Source organism: Centrocercus urophasianus, unplaced genomic scaffold, assembly GCF_019232065.1.
Source record: "Centrocercus urophasianus isolate 14NV4802_14NV808 unplaced genomic scaffold, USGS_Curo_1.0 seq_21, whole genome shotgun sequence".
NCBI lineage: Eukaryota > Metazoa > Chordata > Aves > Galliformes > Phasianidae > Centrocercus > Centrocercus urophasianus.
In genome coordinates, this window is record NW_024884767.1 from 21908861 (window position 1) to 21933875 (window position 25015).

General features: G+C 35.9%; 1 protein-coding gene across 1 annotated transcript in view; it reads left to right on the forward strand.

Moving 5' to 3' along the window:
* CNTNAP4 (contactin associated protein family member 4) overlaps window positions 1-25015 on the forward strand; it is a 116133-nt gene that overhangs the window by 75327 nt on the left and 15791 nt on the right. The window contains exons 11-16 of the mRNA XM_042822922.1: window positions 3386-3583; window positions 7780-7936; window positions 10810-10937; window positions 16830-17000; window positions 21386-21604; window positions 23642-23881. Coding sequence (XP_042678856.1) covers window positions 3386-3583; window positions 7780-7936; window positions 10810-10937; window positions 16830-17000; window positions 21386-21604; window positions 23642-23881 — 1113 coding nt within the window. The remainder of the gene's footprint in view (window positions 1-3385; window positions 3584-7779; window positions 7937-10809; window positions 10938-16829; window positions 17001-21385; window positions 21605-23641; window positions 23882-25015) is intronic.

The following is a 25015-nucleotide window of genomic DNA, read 5'->3' on the forward strand; positions in this document are numbered from 1 at the left end:
CTGAATTAATCTCCTGAATCTCTTCAAGAGATTTGTCACAAGAGTGTAAGAGCAGAGTCACCTCTGTCAACACATCGTTCATGCTGCTTTTCATGAATCCCAGGATATGGTTGATTTCCTAGTCCACAAGCATGCATTTCAAGCTCATGTTGTCTTTTTCTTCAGTGGAACATCCCCACATCCTTCTTATCAGGGCTGCTCTCAATCCATTTTCTGAACATCTTGTATTTGCAATTGTCCTGAAAAAAAAAATGCAGGACCATGCACTTAGTCTTGTTGAGCTGCAGGTTCACAAGTGCTGCTTAAGCTTGTAGAGATCCCTCTGGATAGCATCCCTTCTCTCCTGAATGTTTTGGTCTCCAAAGCTGCAAACTCTATCCCATTGTCCATGTAACCAAAAGAGATGTTGAATAATACCATTTCAAATACAGAACCTGAGAGACACTTCTTATCATCATTGAAAGACCCAGCCTAGCCAATCATGTTTTGATTTACAGCAGGAGAAATACTACCAGAAAGTTGAGGGAACTCCCCAAATCCTCTGGAGATCAAACCATTGACCACAACTCCTTCAAGGCAGCTTTCCATTTTAGAGACGATAATGATGTACAACATTATCAAATGGTTTGTACAAGTCCAGAGAGATGATGTCTGTATAATCAATAGATATCAAGATGTTATAATCACAATATAATTGTATAATCAATAGATATCAAGATATTATAATCACAATATAATCAAGAGAGTTAGGTGAAGTAGATAATGATAACAAAAAGAGAATAAGTGGAAGAGCTTACCCTTTGCCTGAGCTCACCACAAAACACCAAAAGAGGTGATCTCCAGAAGAGATCCTTCCCCTCTGGTAGCCAGCTCTTAAATAGGTCTATGAGGGGTGGAGACTGGCTCCACCTCTTCCAGCAGCACAGGTGAATTGCCTTCACCTGTGCTCCTCTGGCTCACTCATGGCTCACCTCAGATGATCAATCAGAGGTTCAGGCTGTGACTCAGCAGTTCCCATACAATGTCATTTTCTCTTCTCTTACATACCACTTCTGTAACTCTGTTGTAGAAGTCTGTCAGGTTTGTCTGGCATGATTTATTCATGCTGAAGTTGGCTGTCATTAACCACCTCTGGTGTTTCCTATGTGAGTTAGCACGGTTTTAAGAAGGATATGCCCATGATTTTGCTGGATACAGAGGTGAGAATAACTGCCTATATTTACCATCTTGTATTTTTATTTCCCTTTTTGGTAAGGGAACTTATGTTTTCCCTTTTCTAGGCACTGGATTTTATCAGACTACTATGACTTTTCCAATCATATTGGCAGTGGTTCAACAACTTCATCTACCATTTCCCTTGGCCATCAGATGCATTCCTTAGGCTCCACATTTAAGGAATCTTAAGGTTTGTTAAATGGTCTTATGCCTGATCTTCTATAATGGATGGCACTTCTTTCTCCCAGTTCCTGCCTTTGGAGTTTGCAAATTGGTCAGTGTGCCTAAAGCTCTTTCCATGAAGTCTGAGGAAAATAAAGGGTTCTGTACTTCGGAATTTTCACTTTCCTTGGTCATTAGTTCTCTGGTTTCCATCAGTAGAGGGCATCCATTTTCCCTACTCTTCTTTTTTTTCCATGAGGTATTTGCAAAAGCTATTCTTGTTGCCAACGAGGTCACTGGACAGTTTAAATTCAATCTGAGATTTAATTGTTCTTACTTGATCACTGGTTGCTAAACAATATTTCAATATTCCACCCAAGTTATTTGTTCTTGCTGTCAGCTTTCTTTCTGTATTATAGTTTGGCCAGAATCTCCTTGTTCATCCACATAATTCTCATTTTGCATTTTTGCTATCTACAGGCAACCATTACTCACACTGGCTTCAAACTGACAAAAGTTTGATAAAAGTTTCCATCTTCCAATAAACACCATCTGATCTTAATAGCCCAGGTTTCTTAAAGTGAGTCCAAGCTAGCAGGGATTTAGTTTGGTAGTCAGCCTATATTTTCTGACAGCTTTTAAGATAATGTCTTCAGAGGTGTTAGTTTTAGTTTATGTTGCTTTTGTTTTATAGTGTTTTCTCCATGGTAAGATTTTGCAATTAAAAACGCTCTCAGCAAATGTAGAAAGTTCAAATACATTTAATGGGGAAAAAAAAAAAAAAGTGAATTATCAACTTAACTGAAAAGCTAGTATACTCCTTGTTTATTCAGTAAGATTACTTCAAGTTGGAGAAAGTCTGTTTCACAGCACACTGCATATTTTAAGACACATCTTTTATAAAAATGTAATTTATTGCTAGCTACTCAAACACTTGAATAATATATATATTCATATGCAAGTATATTCTTTTAATACAAGAAAATTACTCTGGAAGATATTTTTCTCAAAAATAATGTCCAGAGTACTGAATATTTGCCAAAGGTTTATGACAGCTGCATTTTGCAGACTCAGTTCAATAGTTTCTAGGAAAAAAAAAGAAAAAAAAATTGGCAGTATTTTGTATATCCCCACTTTAAACAAATCTTAAAGCCATACAATGCAGTGAAGAAGAGAGCACCTTACTCAGCAGTATATAAAGGAAACATTAACTTAAGAGTTGTGGTTTTTTTAAGAAAATGCAGTTCTCAGTTCTGAACTAGTACTTCATGTTACAATACTGAGTCAAGTGACTGTACAGTGGTTGTTGCCTCAAATAAACCAGGTATTTGGAAGCATGCTACTATTGAACTACGAATGTCTTGACCTGAGTTTTTTAGTTCTTGACTAAATACATATCTTGAAGAGTACTTCAGATAAATATTACTGTTCGATTTCAGGTGGCTAGAAAAGAATCATGTTAATTTGATCTGAGTAGTAAATGCAGTGTCTGCAAGCTACTTATACTTCTTCATGCAATGCAAAAACGTACGTAATTTTCTCAGACAGAAAAAAAAAGTAAATTACAATGATAAATGTGATGTTACTATAATCTAATACATAATTTTGTGTTATTTAGTAGAAAATTAAAGCCTGGGAAAAGTAGTGATAGTAACCATTCCTTATTTTTATTATTTCATTGCAATTTACAAACCAAACTATTTCAGAGACAATTTCTTATGTTTCTTCATTTACTGTTTTCTTCCTCAATAAACATAACAAGCAACTTAACTAGCAACAGTCACGATATGGTAACACACTTATAAATAGAAACTGATTAACTGGTTTCATTTTTGCTCCATGGTTTATGTCTGCGTTTCATATACTCAAAAGAATTTTTTCTTGATCAAAGAATTTGATTTACAGACTGATGTAATTTCAGTGTCCCTTCTGTTTTACTTACTTACTTATTCAATTACTTTGCATCCTTTATCCACCTTTCTAACATCTTTCATCCATGTTTTGAAAGATACAACATGGACAATAATACAACACAACAACACCAACTTAACCAGAATCAGAAGTGCTAATCGAGAGAATCCTCATGCTGCATTTTTCAAGTACTCCGCCAGCCTAAACCAGCTTCAGGCTATAATTAACCATGCAGAACACTGTGAACAGGAGATATCTTACCACTGCAAAAAGTCAAGGCTTTTAGATAAGCCAGGTGAGTAAAACAGACAAATAGTACAACATTATACCATGTACTTTCTTTCACGGTCAATCTTTTTTTTTTTTTTTAAACCATGCTTATGTCATTTTGCTACAATAAAGTTTGAACATCATAGATCTAGTATTCAGATTTCTGTAAATTGCCAAGAGATATTTGAAACAGAAAAATAGAAAGGGTAGTTTATAATAATCTTTGCTACAAGTGATCTCAAAGTCAGATCAACAGACAACCTCATTAACAGAGCCTCTGTTAGTCTGCTTTCCTGGGGTTATTAAATTTTACTGAAGAAATATCTTGTTAAAAGAACACAAATCTCTACACTGATATCAATTTTTTTTCTGCATAATGTTTTTTAATACATCATACATCTTTCTGATCTACTTAAATAATTAAGACTTAAGACTTGAGTCTCCTCAAGTCTTAACGCTCAATGACATGCAATTGATGTTAACAGACTGTACTGTGAAAAACCATTTTAAGTACTGAGTAAAAAGAACATGGACATAAAAACTGTATTATTAGTTGAGCTTTGAAAAAATAATCCATTATTTTTATTATATGTTTATCAGAAAATCAAATTTCTCAAATTGATTTCTTGACATTGTTTTATAGAAAGCAGAAGTTCAAAAGTCTCTGGTTCTTCTCAATCCTTCCTTTATATATGTCTCATCCTTGCCTGTATTATGGACATCACTACAACTTCTCAGACTAGCATTTATTTTAGTTATTGATGCCTTTCAGGCACTGAGCCTTTGTTTTATCTGTATATTCGTGATTCAAGTTTTGGTTAGGTATTTGAAAGCTTGATTGACACCCAGCAGAGGGTTTCAAGATTGTGCTGACTAGGTATTTTGTAATTTTGGCTATTAAATGTTACACAGAGTGAACTACCAGGAAAAACTAAATCCCGTTCATTGGAGTAAAACAAACAAACAGAAACTCAGAGAAGAAAGCAGGAAAAAGCTCAGGGAAGCAAGACTTCTTATTTATTACTTATTTTTGAAATATATTGAGACAGCACAGGAGTGCAGGATTTGTTAAAAATTTGAAAGAGCACAACTAGTCAGTTCTGCTGAACTGTTTAACATTTAGAGTTTTAAATGATCATAGAATCATTTTTCAAGTTGGAAAAGACTCTTATGATCATCAGTCCAGCCACAACCTAGCCTTACTACACTAACACTGACAACCCTTTGCTAAATCAAGTCCCTGAGATTACCACATAGAGATGGTTTTTAAACACATTCAGGGATGGTGACTCAACCACCTCCCTGAGAAGCTTGTTCCAGTGTATAACAATCCTTTCTGTAATGAAGTTTTTCCTGATATCCAACCTAAACCCTGCCACAATTTGTGGCCATTTCCCCTTGTATTGTCACCTGTCACCAGTGAGAAGAGACCAACCTCGCTCTCACTGCAATTGCCTTTCAGCTGTCTGAAGATCTAAGTTAATCTAAAATAACTAGAGATATTATAGTTAAATATATTCTAAATTACTACTACTACTACTACTACTATTATTATTATTATTATTATTTTGTCTGAAAAACATTTTGAACTGCTGACTCTACAAAATGTAAACACTAAACTTTTTCTTTGAGGCTGTGGAAGTACATCTCAAATCTTTCAGCTGCTATACTTATCTTTCTGACAGTGTAAATTTACAACTGGCTGACTTCAGGAAAAAGAGAGAAATTCAGAACAAATCCAGCATCTTTTGAGAATTTTAAGATGATGTCACCAAATAAGAGAATTTTTTTATTTATCTTTCAATTCGAAAAACAGGAAGAGGAGAGCAAATTACTTGTCCTCTCCAAAGAATAATGACTTTGTATTTAAAATTGCTACTGGAATATATAGCTCTGTGTTTCTGAGAGCTCTGAAATACTCTTTGCACCTACTTTTATATGAATATGCATTTTTCTTCTTGTTCCAGTTATGCATTTGAACAAAGATTTAGGGTTACAGTGTGACACAATACTTAATCTCGCACACTCAGAAGATTAATCAGGTTTTTTTTTGTTCTTCCACTTCTAACTGAATTACAGCTGAAGTTGTGAAAATTTTCAGCATACTATGAAAATCTCCTACATCTAAATAAGAATTCTGTTTAGAAAATATGTACATTTTTTAAAAATGAGGGAATTTCTGAAAGGCAAAATAATCTAATTGGAATATTTTAAATAATAGCTTTCTGACTTAGTTGTTATTTCATCTATTCATATCTGAAGATTACCTTTATAAAGTCTTCTTTCTTTGTATTATTTTATAGTTAGCACTTCAAAACAGAAAAAGCAATTGCATATAGCTTATAGCAAAAGCAAACACTGAAACAAAATTCAAATCACATTTTACTGCAAATAAATCTGTTCTGTTTCATTTATTATAACCTCAATGAAATTTCAGAATTGGAAATGCAAATATATGTACTATCAAATTTCCTGCAAAGAACCCTCCCAATTTTGTGATCTATAATCTCAAAAGCTATACCTGACAAATACAAAATTTGATTATCATCACGGTACATTTTTAGACAGATATATTGCAGATATTAATTGTTTACCCTCTGTTTTATAAGAATATATTATATTCAGTCAACCTGATAGTACATGTAAATGATGCTACTAAAGATGTTACTTGTTAATAAATCTACATGGCTGTTATTAAGAAATTTCTACTCCCTTTTATTGATATACATTGCTTAGGCAATATTTAGTAACGAAACAGGGGTGACAATCTGTACTAATAAGTATGAAGATGCTACATTTCTGTAAATATTCTCTTCTCATAGTTTTACATGAACAAAGACTAGCTTTCAAATATGTCCCAATGTAAAAAACTGGGAATATTAGTACATGACTACAATACAAAGCTAAGAGATGCTGTTGAAACATCAGAAACACATCAATTTTTTTACAGCCCTTTTTGCTGGAAGCCTTTTAAAGAGCTGCCTGATGAATTATTTATAAACTGTCATCAGATTTTCTTCTTCCTGTGAAGGCTTGCAAATACAAACACTGACATTGGACATCGATGCTATTATGCAAATTTGACTTTTCTGGAAATAATTTGCAATCCTTCTTTGGCCTGCTGAGCCAACAGTCATGTGATAATGAGTGCAGTTAATATGTTTGCAAGCTTTTTAACATTGTCAGCACAGTAGAGGTGTTATCTAACAGTGAGAATTAATAAACAGTGTAAAGTAAAGCTGAAACTGGTATTAATTTGAGTTTATTCCTGAGGCCTTCTGCTGATTTTTTTTGTTGTTTTGTTTGGGCAAAACAACAGCAAGAAGAATTGTTTCTGTAGAAAACTACAGTGTAACACTACTGGACACTTTCTCATGCCCTGACATTAACGTGTTGCAACTTTTAACCTTCTTCCCTCTGATTTGAGGTGATTTGTCTTTATGCTTCACATATTTTAGACATTTCCTGTGCTGTGTATTTTTTCTATTACCTGTCTTGCTTGACAACTCTTTAATCTTAATCTACAGGACTTTAAAATTGAGGAAACGTGCAGTTTTGTCACTTTACTATAAAAAACACTGGCAAATGCATTATACAGATTTTTGCTGTCTCATATACATGCTCTGAGTACATAAATTCTGAATCTGCAGCATGTGATTTAACAGCTGACTTTGGGTAATTTGATAAACACTGCATATTTTTTCTATTCACTTGTTCAATGTGCATCACAGATGTGAGTACTACTCTGAGCTCTTGTTAGTAGGATAAGTCCATTTCTGCATTTTCTATAATTCCTCTGATTTGATTCCTGGTAGTTTCATGATGTAAAATTGATCTTTTTAGTATCAATATAATTAGTTTTTTGGAGTAATGTTACCTCCTTCTTCACAGATCATTTTAAAATAAAATATATAAATTGAATTATTAGTATAAATGATTCTAATATAACGAGTGGCAAAGAAGGGACTGTGAGTTCTGCTCTCTACTAAACAAGGAAGTGCCTGTGACAATTGTTTGCTACCTCATAATGAGGTATTAAAATGAGTATTTCCTTGCCAGGTAAAGGTGATAACTTTTTTTATTATTATTGCTCTTTAAAGTTTTTACATTTGAAAAATAATTTTCCTCCTCTTAGAATTTTGAAAAATTGGATGAAAAAAAAAAAAGTGGGAAGAGTAGTATATAAGCCTGGGAATTGATATTTTCACACATATCTTTTAGATGGGTTGCCGCTGAGCTGGTGGATCAGAAGGACCAATGAAATACAGACTTACTGGGGAGGTTCTTTGCCTGCTGTTCAGAAATGCGCTTGTGGCTTGGAAGGGAGATGCGTTGATTCCCAGCATTATTGCAACTGCAATGCCGACAGAAATGAATGGTGATTTTTTCAATTGCTGTTTCTTCTTAACACTTTGTCCTGGAATGCAAATAAAGAAACACAGGCTTTGCAGATTCTGAACACCAAGACCATTGTAAACATAAATTAACATAGTGTCATCTGTTTCTTTAAGATAACACTGTTAGACGATTACAAATAATATGTTTTATTTTCAGTAATTTTTAGTTCTTTCAATTTATATTCTGAATTAGGTTAAGATTTCTTTTAACAGGAGTTCTTCTAATTTTCAAGTAAACTTATATTTTAAGGTGTTGGCTCTTGTCTATATAACTACAGTCATTTGTTTATAGAATAATGGAAACAATTTAAGCTGACAGGTTCTGGGGGGGAAAAAAGCTAGAAATTCTAGGGAATGTTAAACACCATTTTTAACAATTTTTACAGTTCAAACTTCATCCTTTTAATTTTTTTTTTTTATTAAGCTTGGACAATCTAATTATCAGCAGAACTTATATATTCAAATTATTCTAAGAAAATTTAAGTATTTCCAAGACGTAGATTTTCTACTGAAAATTTATCTAAATTAGCTTTCTCAGCAAAAAAAAAAAAAAAACTTAATAAAAAAAAAAAATTAGAAAGAAAAAAGAAAAAAACATTAAAAGCAGACTGGGACTTTTAATAAACTTCATTTAATAAACTTTAAAGTTTTTAAACTCTTGAAACAAATGTTATTATTTAATTTAATTATTTTATCTTATTTAAAGCTATAATTACACTTATTTTGGTAGTGATACATGCTTAGTATTACGTGTGAGTCCCCAGTGATACTGGTTTGAATCGGTTGCTTCAATGCTTCAGAGATCAAGAAAAGTAATTACAGCTGTCATCGAGATGTTTTTTGAGCACAAGGAATTGTAGTTACAATTTCTGCTTAGTTGTTTTTTACTTGGAGCACAGTTTTAATGAAGGAGAAACTTTAAATTGCTTCAAGAAATTTTCAGTTCTAATTTGCAGTATCTCACTATGTCAAAAATTAGCATAAGTATTGCTTTCAAATGTTAGCATTTCTCATTAAAAAAAAAAGTTTGCAGAAAAAAACTAGCATTTTTTGCACTACGCTGCAAAACAGATGAACAAAGAAGTTATTTTGAGAAAGATTATGATGATTGCAAAGGGAAAAGAAAAAAAAACACAGAATAAGAGAATCACAGAATTGTAGGGGCTGGAAGGGACCTCCAGAGATCAGGTCCAGCCCCCTTGCAAAGCAGGCCCCCTGCAGCAAGCTGCACAGGTAGGTGTCTATGTCCAAAGAATCCACAGCCACTCTGGGCAGCCTGTTCCAGTGCTTCATCATCCTTACTGCGAAGAAGTTCCTCTGCGTAATTGTATAGAACTTCCTATGCTCCAGTTTATGGACCTGCCCCCACAGTCCACTGAAAAGAGGTTGGCCTTGTCTCCCTGACTCTCATACTAAAGGTGCTTGTAAATATTGATCATATACTCTCTAAGTCTTTTCTCGTGGCTGAACAGACACAGGTCACACAACTTTTCCTCATAAGGAAGATGTGCCAGGTTCTTTATCATCTTTGTGGCTGTCTGCTGGATTCTCTCCAGGAGATTCTTGTCTTTCGTGTACTGGGGAGCCCAGAACTGGGTGAAATATTCCAGGTGAGTCCCGACCAGGGCAGAGAAGAGGGGGAGGATCAACTCCCTTGACTTACTCGCCATGCTTCTTTTTATGCACCCCAGGATGCCGTTGGATTTCTTGGACACAAGCTGGCTCATGGCCAATCTGTCATCCACCAGGACCCTGCTGGTTCTTCCCCACAGACCTTCTCTCCAGCAGGTCATGCCTTAACCTGTACTGATGGTTATTCCTTCCCAGGTGCAAGACTCCGCACTTGCGGTCAAACCTCATCTGGATTACTGTTGTCCAGCTCTCCAGTCTGTCCAGGTCTTACTGAATGGCAGCATAGCCTTCCGGTGTGTCAGCCTCTCCTCCCAGCCTTGTATCATCAGTGTATTTATTGAGGGTGGACCCTATCTCCACATTAAGGTCACCCATGACCAAGACCAGACCCAACATCGATCCCTTGGGAACACTGCTAGTCACAGGTCTCCAACAAGACTCTGTACCACCGTTCACAACGCTCTGAGCTCAGCCAGTCAGCTAGTTCTTAACACACTTCACCATCCACTCAACTATCCCACACTTCCTCAGCTAAATAACTGATTTCATTGAGCCTAAGGAGGGAATCTCTTCCCATTCTCTTGGTTAATTTTGTTGATTAACCCCTAACCAGTGTGATTTCCAGATGAACTATTGTCTCTCAATTCATTCACTTGTCTCTGACTTTAACTTGACTATGGAAGGATGATTCAGGTAGAAATTGATCTAATGGACAAACTGAACTTTCTAGAATACTCCCGAGCATTCCAGAGATTGAACGTTTCCATGAGATCTTGAGAAGAAATCTTTGAGCCAGTACTGGAGTTTTCTGAAATTTACTAAAGCCTACTAGGTCGGTTCTGACACTAAATTAACAAAAAACATTAAATAAGGAATTCTGTCTGAAATTAGCAGTAGTAGGCGTGGGCTCAGGTCACTGGGATTCTTATTTCTTTTTCTGTATTTTACTTATTTGAAGTAGATAATTCTTTTCCTGTACACTCACTGTGACTTCATGTTTTTCTATTTGATTTTTTTTTTTTTTTTCAGAAATGAAAAAATAAACAAACAAACAAAAACGTGTTAAACTTGCTGGAAAGTTATGCCAAGACATTTAACTTTCTTTATCCTTCAGAATTTAGAAATTTAATTATGTATTTTTCTTCAACAATATGTCAGTAATATTGAAACATTTGTCAGAATCACAGAGATACTTGAAAGAGCTTTCATTTTGCCTTTTCAGGACTAGTGATACTGGATTGCTTTCCTACAAGGAGCATCTACCAGTAACTGAAATTGTGATCACAGACACTGACAGACCAAATTCTGAAGCAGCTTTCAGACTGGGGCCTTTACTTTGTCGTGGTGACAGTAAGTAACAATTACAGTTTTTTCTTAATAACAACAGACCTTGTCTATAATAAGTTTTGAGAATCGTCTATTAAACAGCCTAGGCCATGACTTTGTAAAAGTTCTATCCAATCTTTCAGTAATTGAAAAGGAAAAAAACAAAACAAAGCAGCCAATTCAAATCGAAAGTAGAATTATAAAGAACTATTTTTTGAGGATACATAATGAAGATCAGCATAGTGCATAGTTAGTATAGTATACATTATATGGCATTTATTACCATACCTATAGTATATTTCTACTACTTCTAATCAAAACTTAGACGAGGAAAAACATCATACTACAGATCTCAAACAAAGCATTGAATTGGTATATAGTAAGGGATTAAAATCTTCATTAATCCTTATTTATTTGCCTGAAATTCTTCACAGTGCTTCATAATTGACTTTTTTTTTTTTTTTTTTTGTTATGTGATATTCTTTCATCATCTTGTGGTTATTTTTGTTCTATGGTTGCTTTTATTTTTGCCTTTGCCAAATTTATTTAACTTTTCTGATTAAAAATAAGTGAACATCAGTAAAAAATACTGATCTGTACTTTTAAACTTACTCAGGAGACTACATGTATTAGCAAATTATTATTACTTGTATCAACAAATTAGTATGCATTTATTTCAATGTAGGATCATCTTCAATTTCATTCCTCTGACTTGCGAGTGTGATTAGGAAGACTTGTCCTGAAGAAATGCATTCTAATTTTCTTGTGAACCTTTATGAGACATGGGAAAAAACAAAACAAAACTATTAGGTGTTTTGTTTTCTCTTCTACGGCATACATTTTTGAAATTCTAACTCATATCATAGAACCATGAAATCATGGGGTTAGGAGAAAGAATCTTGGGATAATTCAGATCGGAATAAGATGTGTACTGTGTTCAGTTTGGGGCACCTCAGTACAGGAAGGACACCGAGGCGCTGGAGCAGGTCCAAAGGACAACAGGACATGTAAAGGGCTTGGAGAGTATCCCCTATGAGGAGCAACTGAAGGACCAGGGGCTGTTAAGTTTGGGGAAGAGAAGGCTGAGGGAAGGCCCTATTGCTCTTTTCAAACATATGAAAGGTAATTATAGCAAGAGCGGGGTTGGTCTCTTCTTAATTGTGACAGGTGATAGGACAAGGGGAAATAGCCTCAAGTTGTGCCAGGGGAGGTTTAGGTTGAATGTCAGGAAAAACTTTCTTAGAGAAGGAGTTGTTAAGAACTGGAATAGGCTCCCTTGAGAGGGGGTTGAGTCATCACTCCTGAATATGTTTAAAAAAGTGAATCACATTCCTGAATGTGTTTGGATGTGTTCAGGGACATAGCAGACAGTTCTTAGAGTTAGGGTAGTATTGTTAGGTTGTGGTTTTTTCAACCTAAGCAATTCTATGATTCTATGTTGAAAAGCACCAACCCCAAGACATTGCTTGGTCACCATCTTCCATCTAGACATAGTGCCATTCGTCACAATCCTTTGTCTATGGCCTTCCAACCAATTCTTTATCCACCAAGCAGTCCACCCCCCAAATCCGTATCTTTCCAATTTAGAGATAATGCTGTGGTAGGGGTCTGTGTCAAAGGCCTTGCACAAGTCCAGGTAGATGACATTGGTCACTTCCTTTTGCCCACTGAAGTCCATCTCAGAAAGTCTCTAGAAGGCTTTCCCTTGGCTGTCTCAGATCATCTGCTTGTGACTTAACACATCTTCTTGGAGGATCTGTTCCATGATATTCCCAGGCTCACCAGCCTGATCTCCAGGATCTGGAGAACTCTCCAGATCCTCCTTCCTCCCTTGCTTGTAAATGGGAATGATGTTTCCTTTTTCTCCACTCCCCAGGCACTTTGCCCAACAGCCATGACTTTTGAAATATAATGGAGGTCATCTTAGCAACCACATCAACCAGCTATTTAGGACCATGGGATGCATGCCATCTGCCCCCATAGACTTGTATACATTCAGTCTCACAAGGCAGTCTCAGACTTGCCCTGCCCTTATGGTGGGGGAGGTGGGAGAAATTACTCCCGCAGTGGTCACCTAGAGACTCAGGGATATGAGCTTCAGGGGTGTGAGAAATACAAGACTCCTGACTGCTGGGGAAGAATGAGGCAAAAATCTCTTTCAGTACCTCAGCCTTCTCCATATCTGTTGTATCTAGTTCTCCTTTCTCATTTACCATAGGAGGAACGCTCTCTTTGGCCTTCCTCTTCTGGCCAACATGCCTATAGAATCTTATCTTGTTGTTTTTAACATTTCCCCATGTATGGGAACTGCTGAGTCACGGCCTGAACCTCTGATTTATCACCTGAGGCGAGCCATGAGTCAGCCAGAGGAGCACAGGTGAAGGCAATTCACCTGTGCTGCCGGAAGAGGTGGAGCCAGTCTCCACCCCTCATAGACCTATTTAAGAGCTGGCTAGCAGTGGGGAAGGATCTCGTCTGGAGATCCCTCCTTCTGGTGTTTTGTGGTGAGCCCAACTAAGGGTAAGCCTTCCATTTATTCTCTTTTGTTATCATAATCTACTTCACCTAACTCTCTTGTTTATTCTGTGATTATAACCTCTTAATATCCATTGATTATACACCCCATCAGGTTCTCTTCCATCTGTGCTTTGGTTTTCCTAATTCCCTCTCAGCAAGTCTGGACAGCATCTCTGTGACACTCCTTTGTACAGCTGGTACAATCCTTTCTTTTCCCTCTTAGTCTTACAAGAATGTCCTTGTCAAACCATCCTGTCTCCCCTGCCCAATTCCTTATTTTGAGGGACAGAGAGCTGTTGGACTCTCAGAAAGGCATCCTTAAGGTGTATCTAGCTTCCTTCTGCTCCCTTGTCTGTAAGGACAGCTTCCAAGCTGAAGTTTGCTCTCCCAAAGTTTTGGGTCCTGACCTCACTTTTTGCCAGACCCACATTCATCAAGATCACAAACTCAACCAGGGCATGGTTGCTGCAGCGTAGGCTGCCTCCAGTCTTAATGCCTTTAATGATCTCCTCTGCATGGCTGAACAGATGCAGCAGACCAAACTCTGGTCGGTCTATCCAACATTTGAACCAAAAAGTTATCATCCTTTGACTCCAGTAATTGACTAGATCACTTACAGCTTGCCATGCAGTTTTCCCTGTGGATAAATCCCCCATCATCCTGAGTACCTGAGAATATGATGCCTTTTGCAGCTGAAGGAAGAGGGTCTCACCTTAATCGCGTGGCCTGTAATACATCCCTACCAGGAGGTGCCCTTTATTAATCCTATCCCTTATTCTAACCCACAGGTTTTCAGTCCACTCCTCACCATTTTTCTGAGGGAGCTCCTCACTACCTATTCACGCTTTAAGAACAGTTCCCTCACCCCTCCTATCTAGTCTGTCCCTTCTAAAAAGGCAATATCCCTCTACAGTGTAATCATTATGAGAGTCACTTCTCCACATTTGTGTGATAGCAAACAGATTGTAATTTTCGAAGCACACCACCGTTTCCAGCTCCTCTTGCCGCCATGCTGTGTGCATTGTTGTGAAAACAGTTCAGCTGGGCTTTCAGAGACATTACCTTTCCAGAGAAGCCCTCCCTCAAAACTCTGGTAGGAATCTGAAGTTTTTCCTCACTGTTTCCTGGAGGGACATTAGAAGGTTTCAGGCAAGGTGTTGATAACATGAACTCCTCTGAGGAGTCCCCACAAGGTCCTACAAGAGAATTCTGTGTCCCCTTACCTTATCCAACCTAGTTTAAAGCCATCTCAATGAGCTCTGACAGCTCATGGGCCAAGATCCATTTCCCTTTTAGAGACAGATGACATGTGTTTGCAGCCATTAGGCCAAGTGCCAAGTAAATCACCCCATGATCAAAGAATCCAAAGTTCCTGTAGTATGAAAGGGAATTATTCCATCTGTCAACCTCCTACTCACACATCCAAACACTCCTTAATCTCTCCATTTCCTCCTTGAGGTCTATTACCACGTTGAGCAGATATTCCAGCTGCTCACACCTCATGCAGGTAGAATTCCTGCTGCCCTTGTCCTGTAGCTGCAGGCTCAGGGACTCCCTGTAGCTGAAGACATGTACAGCCACATTCTTGGCCTTCTGTATGGGTTGCCACAGTCTTCCTGAGGCAAGCTTGTTGCCTGATGGAGACCCATCCAACCTGACCTTTAGCACCTCTAGCGATGAGGAATCCACTTCTCTTAGCAGCCAGTGCCAGTGTCTCTCCACCCTGCAAGTAAAGAATTTTGTCCTAATATGGTATCATTCCTCTTTTAGTTTAAAACCATTTTCCCTTTTCCTATCACTATTAGACCTTGTAAAATGTTGGTCTACCTTCTGCATATAAGCTCCCTTTAATTTCTGGAAGAATATAGTGAGATCGGCCCATTCTCTTCTCTTCTGTAAGCTGAATAAGCCTAGCTTCCTTAGCCTTTCTTCATAGGATAAGTGCTCCAGCCTTCTGATCATCTTCATGGCTCTCCTCTGGATCTAGTCCCACAGCCAGAGATCCCAGCCTGGATGCAGTACTCCAGATGAACCCCAGAGGGGCAGAACAGAGGGGGACTATCACCTCCCTCACTCTGCTCACCACTCCACTTTTGATGGAGCCGAGGATAAAGTAGGCTTACTGGGCTGCAAGGGCACATCATTGGCTTGCATCAAGCTTTTAATCCACCAGAACCTGCAAGTCCTTCTTCACAAGACTGCTTTCTACGAATTCTTCTCCCAGTTTGTACATAAAGCTGGGATTGCCCTGACCAAGGTTCAGCATCTTGCACTTGTCATTGTTGAACCTCAGTAGGTTCCTGTGGGCCAGTTTCTCACTCCTGTTCAGATCCCTTTGAATGGTATCCCTTCCTGTTTTTGTATCAATTGCACCACTCCACTTAGCGTCATTAGCAAACTTGCTGAGCATGTACTCAATCCCACTATCCAGATCATTGCCAAAAATTTCAAAGAATATCGGTCCCAAGGCAGAGCAACACTACTCATCACTTTTGTCCTCCTGGATACAGATCATTTAACCACAACATTTAACGCTCTGGTAGACCATTTAATCAATTAATGGCGACCATTTAGTCAATTTCTTGTCCACTGAATAGTCCACCCATCGAATCTGTATATTTCTAATTTAAAGATGACAATATGATGTGAGGCCTTGCAGAATTTCAGGTAGATTTCATCAGTTGTTCTTTCTTTTAGAAAGTGAAAAGGGGAGAGGTACAGGTGAAGCAGAGGGGGAAGGGGAAAAGGGAGGAATTGGCTCCAGAACTGAGTTCTGGGGATCACTACTAGTGACTGATTACCAAATATACATTTCTCGATTCAGTATGAAACTCTGAGCTCAGTCAGTTCACCATCCAGTGTAACAGATACCTGTTCATCTCACAGTTGGACAATTTACCCAGATACAGTCTTGGATACTATCAAAGACCTTACCAAAACTCGGGAATATTCACCATCTGCTAAGTTTTATTGTAGAAAGAGATAATAACTCATGTAGGACTTCCCTTTATGAACCCATATTGATCACAACTTTATGTTGTAAATGCTTTTCAGTAAAATCCAAAGTAATGTTCTGTCTACCTTTTCCAGATACTGACATTCATACAAGCTATTCAAGACTGATAGTTCTTCATTCAAAGCCATTCAGATGTTTGTACCCAAAAAGTCAGGCCTTAACTGAGATACCAAGCATTTAATTTCTCATTACTGAATTCTGGTTGCCAGAACAGAGCACCTTAACTTCTTGTATTGTCTCACTGTTTTGTGAATATGTGCTCTGAACAGTGAAAATCCTTTTTATACATGGGCACTTTCCTTTACTTGAATGGTTACAAAATGTGTACTGGCAATATAGGTCAACATTTTGTGTATCATTTCAACTTTCATTTTGACAACCAGGAGCATTTTGGAATTCAGCATCCTTCAATACAGAAATGTCCTATCTGCATTTCCCTACTTTCCATGGAGAATTCAGCGCGGATGTATCGTTTTTCTTTAAAACTACTGCTTCCTCTGGAATGTTTTTAGAAAACCTGGGAATTCAAGACTTCATAAGGATAGAATTGTATTGTAAGTAGCTACATTGAAGGTTTTGGGGTTTGTTTTTAATTACTATTATTAATATTATTCATATTATTATTTTAAATTTTAATCTGAATATGTAAGAATTAACTAATGGGGGAATATTTAAAATACATTCTTTAGATTTACTACTCTTATTACTCCTGATGTAGCTTTGGCATTTCTCCCCATACCATTTTGTTTTGCCCCTTTGCTTTTATCTTTATGTCTCATTTTCTTACTGATCAACTTCAAATATTTTCTTGAACATGATATAAATTATATAAATATATGTGTATAATGCATATTAATCATACAAAATATTACTTTATAAACATTAGTGTATCTGTATTAAAAATTAAAATGTTGGGGTTTTTTTTACCAGTGTTAACTAGTTGCATTATTAAAAATAGCAAAAAAGCCCTTTCTGTTTTGATTTGTTTACAATTTAATTATAGAATCTTCTCTAATGCTTTTTTTTCTTTTCAGTCTCAAAGCATATTCTGAAGTTACCTTATTTTCATTAGTGCTTTTTAACACGTTCACCATTAATTGCTTTCTGTTAAAATTCTGTGAATAGGTGAAAACACACTAGGATAATAATCTCGGTGCCACGCAATACAGAAAATATGCTAGGTCAGAACTTCAGTGGGAATTCTCTGAAGCAATAACAACGTTCCTCCATGACATTTTTGATTCTTTTCCAAACTCAAAATAATGGAAACTTTAAAAAAATTCTTTTAAGAAATAAATTTTTCTGGATTTTCTGGACAGTGGACAAGATAGCACAACTCTGTCTTTATGGTAATAATATGCAGACAAACTCATGTCATTTGTCACATTCCTTCATAAGTATCCTTCAGTTGTGCAAAGTATTATATATTGTGGTTTTGTGGACTTGTGCATGTGTGGACTTGTGACTAACAAGGCATTAGAGAAAGCTGAATTTGCCTGTTATTTCAGCATTTGAATCATAATTCAAAACTTTATTACACTGTTCATCAAACCTGAAAACATTTCTTCACTTCCAGAGAAGGTCATAATTCAGTGAGTGAACTTCAAAAACTATTCTTTTTTATGTGCCGTATTATTTATTCTGAAAACAGAATTATATCTTTGTACTAAAGGCAATATCAGTCATTATTAACATAATTTATTGTACAGATTCATTTAGACATTACCATATAATCATATGGAATAGATTTTAACTCACCAACTTACACTTGATATGCTATTAATAGTTTCACAGATTAGTATAATAATACAATGATGAAAATTTCAGGTTCAGTGTTTCAGATGAGGACATGGTAGAAATGATTTAAAACTAATATATTATTAATATATGGCATTACATACTTCCTAACAAAATTTTTCTTAGCATTTTATTGATTGTTCTCCATCTTTATATCTAATGCTTTTATTTATGACAAAATAATCTTTAAAGCCCAACTTTACCGAAACAAAAGAAACAGTTCAATAATCAAATCAGGAAAAGTGAATTTTAAATCTGTTAGTTTTTATAAACCATTATAAATACTTCAGTTCATACATGATTTTCTAGAAAGCTTCTACAAAAACATAATTTTTTTTATACTAACTGCATTTTAAAACACAGAATAATTATTTTTTAAGACAAAATCATTATCATTTTTATTATGTTTTCTTTTTTTTTCCCCCAAAGAAATGAAGAAACCTCAAAACTTTAAATTTTTTCTGAGTTCCTGTAGTGTTCTGCACAGATAATTCTTCAAAGCAACTAGGTTAGTTCATCTCTGAAAGTTTTCTAAGTACCTGTATTACTCATATGACTGCAAGTTATATTCTCAAATTGTAGTCCAAGAAAATATTTTACCTAAGCGTTCATGGAAGGATTATTTCTTATTTTGTAATAATGAGATAAAAAGTCATTAAAGGTAGTGTAGGGAACACAATACTTTAATAATTTTGATCTATAATAGAAGTAGCTTAAAAAAGATCTAGTTGAAGCTGCTGTCAACCTACCACACAAATTTGCAACTTATTGTTCAGTATGAGTGGAAAGCTATCTTTTCTTTATTGAAAAAGCTCAGTTGTTGTATTCTGTTATTATTATTTGGAAATCACTTTTTCCTTCTGCATGTAACATTGTCTTGGTACTCTAAATGATTCAGCATGTCCTGTTGACTGCATTTTTTGTTAGTCATTTTAGCTACAGTTAGCTGCTGATCCACGATCGCTTTTGACTGCATCTTCCAATCCACTTTGCCAGTCCGTGCCTGTGCTCTGCCTAAGTTCAAATGCATTAGGGTTGCAAGAGTCTCCACAGTGTTTGGAATATTTGTGTCTAACATAAAGGCAAATAGGGACCACAACACATTTTTACAGCAGAATAGCTGTGCTCCAGTACAGAGCTTCTTTATCTACCCACAAAGTGCTCTTTGACCTGGTTCTTCATCACAAGAGGACATATTTTAGAACTTAGTCAGCATCTCTCTATATCCTGTGGCAAAATTTCCAAAGGTAGATTGACCATGGTAGTTTTAAAAGCTAATTTTCTTCTAAGCTTGTAGTGCTGTTGATTGCATCAGAGTTGCTCAAAGTATTATAAAATGTATTTATCTCTTTTTTTATATATTTTGATCATATTCCACCAGAAGCACATAGGGTTATAATTATAATTAAGTCTTTGGAACTTCTGGGACTGGTTTCCTAGATCTAGATTACTTTTTTTTTTTTTTTTTTTTTTTTAAAGCAATGCTAATATAATCCATTATTTTGTTATTGATTTCAAACTGTCTTCCAGGTTTTTTTCTTACGTTTAAAATCTAAACAGCCACATTATTTACCAGATCAGTTATTCTAATATGCAATTTTATAGGCTCATTTAGTGACTTCAGAGAAGAATTTGTATTTTCAGACTTCATTCCAACATTACCTAGAAGTATCATAAGACTTCACTACAGAAGGTAGCATTCAGCAGAAATTCTTTTTACCCAGTCACATAGTTTCTATCCCCTTAGTTCTAATGTTTGGGTTTTTTTTCTGTTGTCTTACAGTACAAGTAGACTGAGTTTTCATGTGTCCAAAAGACACAGAATTTTCCCAAATTTCACTTCAGTAATGAAATTATTTTAGGTAATCATTATTTCTTATTTCTCTATGGAGCTCTGATGATTTTTATGCAGAAAAGAAATCTGTTTATAATAGAAGAAGTTCTGCTTTAAAATTAACTGCACATTATGTTTTATTTTACTTCAGCTGCTTTGAAAACAATGCTTCCTGTTTACTGTCATAGAAACTACAACAGATAAAAGGAGTACAGTGATGCTATTTGAGGGAACAGATTCTCAGCCATAAAGCACTATTCCGAAACACAGTTACCACTAATATTCATCTGTCATTCTAATATGCAATTTCATAGGCTCATTTAGTGACTTCAGAGAAGAATTTGTTTTTTCAGACTTCAGCATTGCCTAGAAGACCTCACTGCAGAAGGTAACACTTTGGTCAGTGATGAACAGGAGCCAGCATACTATGTTCTTAAATATCTGCAGTCTTTAATTCTCCTCAGTTATTTCTAATCTTTCTTTTCTCTTGGATTGTAGTGCAGTACAATGAGAGCTTTTCTGCTAGATTAACAGGAATTTCTCAGTTCTCTAGTCCTTTATTCAAATTTTTAATATTTTATAATATTGATTATTGGTAATCCCATGTTTAAGGATTATTTCTTTTCATATATGATTATGCTTCAGTAGTATCCTTCACAGTTCAATCTTGGAACTGTTACCCGTTAGTATCCTTATCAATGACAGAGAATGAATGGCACAGAATGAATCAAAGAATAGTAGAATGGCCTGAAAGGACTTCAGAAGGCTAGTTTCAACCCCCCCCGCTGTGGGCAGGTTTGCCAACCACTATATCCAACTGCCCAGAACCACATCCAGCCTGGTTTTGAATGCCTCAAGAGATGGGGCATCCACAGAGATGGGATTGAGTGTACCCTAAGCAGGTTTGTAGATTACACCAAGATGAATGTTGCAGCTAAAACAACGGAAGGAAGGGATGCCATCCAGAGGGAATGGGACAGTCTTGAAAAGTCTTTGTGAAACTAATGAAGTTTTACACGGCCAAAGGCATGGTGTTCCACTTATGTTTGAGCAAATCCAGCTTTGTCTCCAGACTTGGTAAATAACTCCATGAGAGCAGTTCTGCTGCAGAGAAACTCTTTGCCTATTCACATTTAGCAAAAGTCACTTGGTTGGTCAATATTCATATATCTGCCAATTGATCTGGCTCTTCTCAGGTAAAATTATTTTCTAGATCTTAGACTAAAACTTGCCCTACTGTATAATGCTTTTTGTGATCACTGCAAAATAATTTAAATGTTTATATAAATATTGATGTGTTCTTTTTAGCTCCATATGAAGTGATTTTTTCATTTGATGTTGGAAATGGACCTAATGAAGTTAAAGTACAGTCACTTACTTTCTTGAATGACAACCAGTGGCATTATGTGAAAGCTGAAAGAAACATCAAAGAGGCATCCTTACAAGTAGATCAAATTCCTCAAAAGTCTCATGCTGCTCCACCTGATGGGCATTTTCGTCTGCAACTCAACAGCCAGCTTTTTGTAGGTATGCATTCATTCACCAGAATCTTTTCTAATTGCCATTATGAAAGTTTGACAGGAGAAAAAAAAAAAAAAAGTAGCATGGAAAAAACATAGCAAAGTGAGTCTTTTGAAAGAAGTTTGTGCAATGAGATTAAAATCTTCATTTAAAATCCGTTGAGATGTAGCTCTGTCTTGAAATTAGAAATTCACTGTTTTGGCCTGTACTTATTACCAGGTAAATTTTCAGTTAAACTTTTTTTGAGGTTTGTTTGAAGAACAACTAAGAAATATAGTCTTCTGCCCTTTTCTAATGCATTTAATGAAATAATTAGACTGTGTTTATTTAGTATGGTAAATGAGATAAAGAGATTATTCTTCGATGTCACTTAACCAGGAGAAGTACAGATCTATGATTGTTAGGAAAAAAATAGAGAAGTAACCTCTTTACACTGCAATCAGAACTTAGAAGTAAAGCTAAAAAAGCATAAAGGGAAAAAATGGAGGCTAAATCATTCAAAATCATTTTATTTTGGTTAAAAGTATGGAGGAGTAATTTTCAACAAAAATACCCATGTTTTTAGCTGCTGCAAAGTTAGTAAGAGCCTTAAAATATGTTTAAATTTATAAGAACGAACTAGAAAACACTAAAAAGACTGGTAACTTTCTGTTTAATGTACCTATAAATTATGTTGCTCTATTTCCAGTTTTATTTTCATGCAAATATAAACAGTTGAAAATATATCAGTTTGAACATACCAGATTTGATATGTAAAGGAAGATGAAGAAATTCTACAGGTGTTTCTGGCAAAATCAAATTGAAATGGTTTTTTAATGGTAATGAGAGTGTGAGTTGATCTCTCTTTTAAATAATCCTTCTCTGTGAAATTATTGAAAACTGTACTGATTTGTATTGATAGTAGTACTTCACAGTAAATTTTACTAAATAATTAACCACCAAATGTTTCTTTTGTCAAATTATTTGACAAAAGGTGTTTGACTCTCTTTGTCAAATAGTTTGAGATTCTGGCAAACCTACTGCTTTTATGGAGGTGAAAAAAAATTTTGACACATCTGTAATCAAGCTGTCCAGTTTGTTTTCAGATAATGTTAGGTGAATAATTTGCTGGAGAACAGTAATTTTGTTATTTTGCTTCTGATAGTTTTTATTGTCTTTCTGTTCTTTATTTATGTGTTTTCCCTCCTTGAATATTATTGGATTATTGAATATTATTGAATGTCCCGATATTAAAACAAAGTAGCATTCGTTATAGCACTATGTATCTTGAAGTCCCTCATGGGTTTTACAATTATGTTGAAATAACTTAGGACAGAATTGCTCTTGATGGTCAACAGATTCATCATGAGCAGTATATGTCCTCGTGACCAAGAAAGACAGTGCTATTCCACATTGCATTTAAAAGAGTGTTTACAGTAGGTCAGTGGTTGTAACCTTCTATTCTGCCCGTATTTCGAGCACTGTGTCCAGTTCTGGGTTTCTTGACTCAAGATAAACAGGAAACTTCTAGAGAGAGCCAAAAAGATGATGAGGGATCTGGAGCATATCCCTTATGAAGAAAGGCTGAGTAATCAAGGTCTGATCAGCCTAGGGTTAAAAATAAGAAGAAATCTTATCATTACTCATAAATTACTAATATGTGTAAGCCAAGCAGATGGGGCCAGGTTTTCCTCAGTGGTGCAAGAGAACATAGGACAACGGGTTTAAACTGGAACATAGCAAGTTCCATATGAGCATGAGGAAAACTTTTATATTGAGGGTGACAGAAATCTGGAACAAGCTGCCAAGAGAAGCTACAGAATCTCCTTCTCTGAGAATATTCAAAACCCATCTGGACACATTCCTGTGTAATTCACTGAAAGGAACCTGCTATAGAAGGGAGGTTGGTCTGGATGACCCCCTTCAAACCCTACAATTCTGTTTCTATCATTCTTTGAGACTGAAATTTGTGCTAAACTGTTTAAGAGCTATAAAATATGAATAAATTTTTACACACCTGTTATCACGAATGTTTAGAAATATATGGAATTTTTTTTTTTTCAGGTGGAACAGCATCCCGGCAGAAAGGATTCTTGGGATGTATTCGATCATTACAGCTAAATGGAATAGCCCTTGACCTGGAAGAGAGAGCTAAGATAACACCAGGAGTTGAACCAGGGTGTCCTGGACATTGTAGCAGCTATGGTAACTTGTGTCACAATGGTGGAAAATGCACAGAGAAATACAGTGGATTCACTTGTGACTGCACTTTCTCTGCCTATGCTGGGCCATTTTGTAAGAAAGGCAAGCCTGACTTCCAGCTTCATCAGTTTTGAAAATAGCAGCAGAATGTGGTCTCTACTGCTCTTAAAAGATATATCTAAATGCTTTCAATGTGTTTGTTATACTTAATATTGTCATTCAACTGAATGTGTTCAGTAAGTGTTTTATTAGCACTGTCTTCTGGAGATACATTCAACGTGTTCTGTTTTAAAAAAGCTATACCTTTCAGATACCTACCAGTATGCTTTCTTTAATGTTATATAATTTCATAATTATTATCTGATTTCTTAATTCAGATAGCAATAATATGCTTAACAAACTTTTGGATTTCTGCTTTTCAAGTCTTAAAGACTAATTAGAATATCAGCAGAAAAAAAACTAGATTTAAAAAATAAATCAAGAAACCAAAAATCCTTAAGACTTTATTACTATTACTATTGTCCATTTTAGAGAAGTTCTTTGCTCATGGTGTTATAACATGGGTAATTAAAAATCATTAAGAATGAAGTCCATCTAGAAATTACAGTATCTGCAAACAATTCTTATTTTTTAAAAATTTCTTCTTCCTTCATGCATTGAATGCATTCTGCAAAGTACTTTGTGGTTTAAATGCTATAACTTCAGGTTCCTCTAAACTTGTGGGCACATCAGCCTAGCAACTACTGCCATGACTACTGCCACCTCAATAAAGGCCTAATTCCTTCCATGTCTTTCACTGTGAAGCTAATACCATGGATGAAAAATGATATGCTTTCAGCAAAGAGAAGAGGTTAATGGTTACACTCCATGATTATTAGTTTGCTGTGGCTTAGTGGGTCTTGTTGCTGAATATATGGGTTGACCTACAGTAATTTTGATATATTCTTTCAAAGGAACTGAGCCATGTTATATCAATTTCAATAATTTTTCTTAATATTTGAAAGCATTATAGGGTAAGAAAATTATTTTTACTAGGAAACTGCCATGAGGTGCTGCACACACACAGTTGCCCTCTCTGTGTGATTAATACCTGAAAAGATCATAATCCTGGTTGCATTCTTCTTTTCTTTCATCTGACCAGTCTCTTTTCCTGAACAATTTTCAAGTGCAAACAAGTTTAGTTCTGAGATTAACCTCCTGCATCCATATTTCTGTAGAAAATACATATGAGTAAAT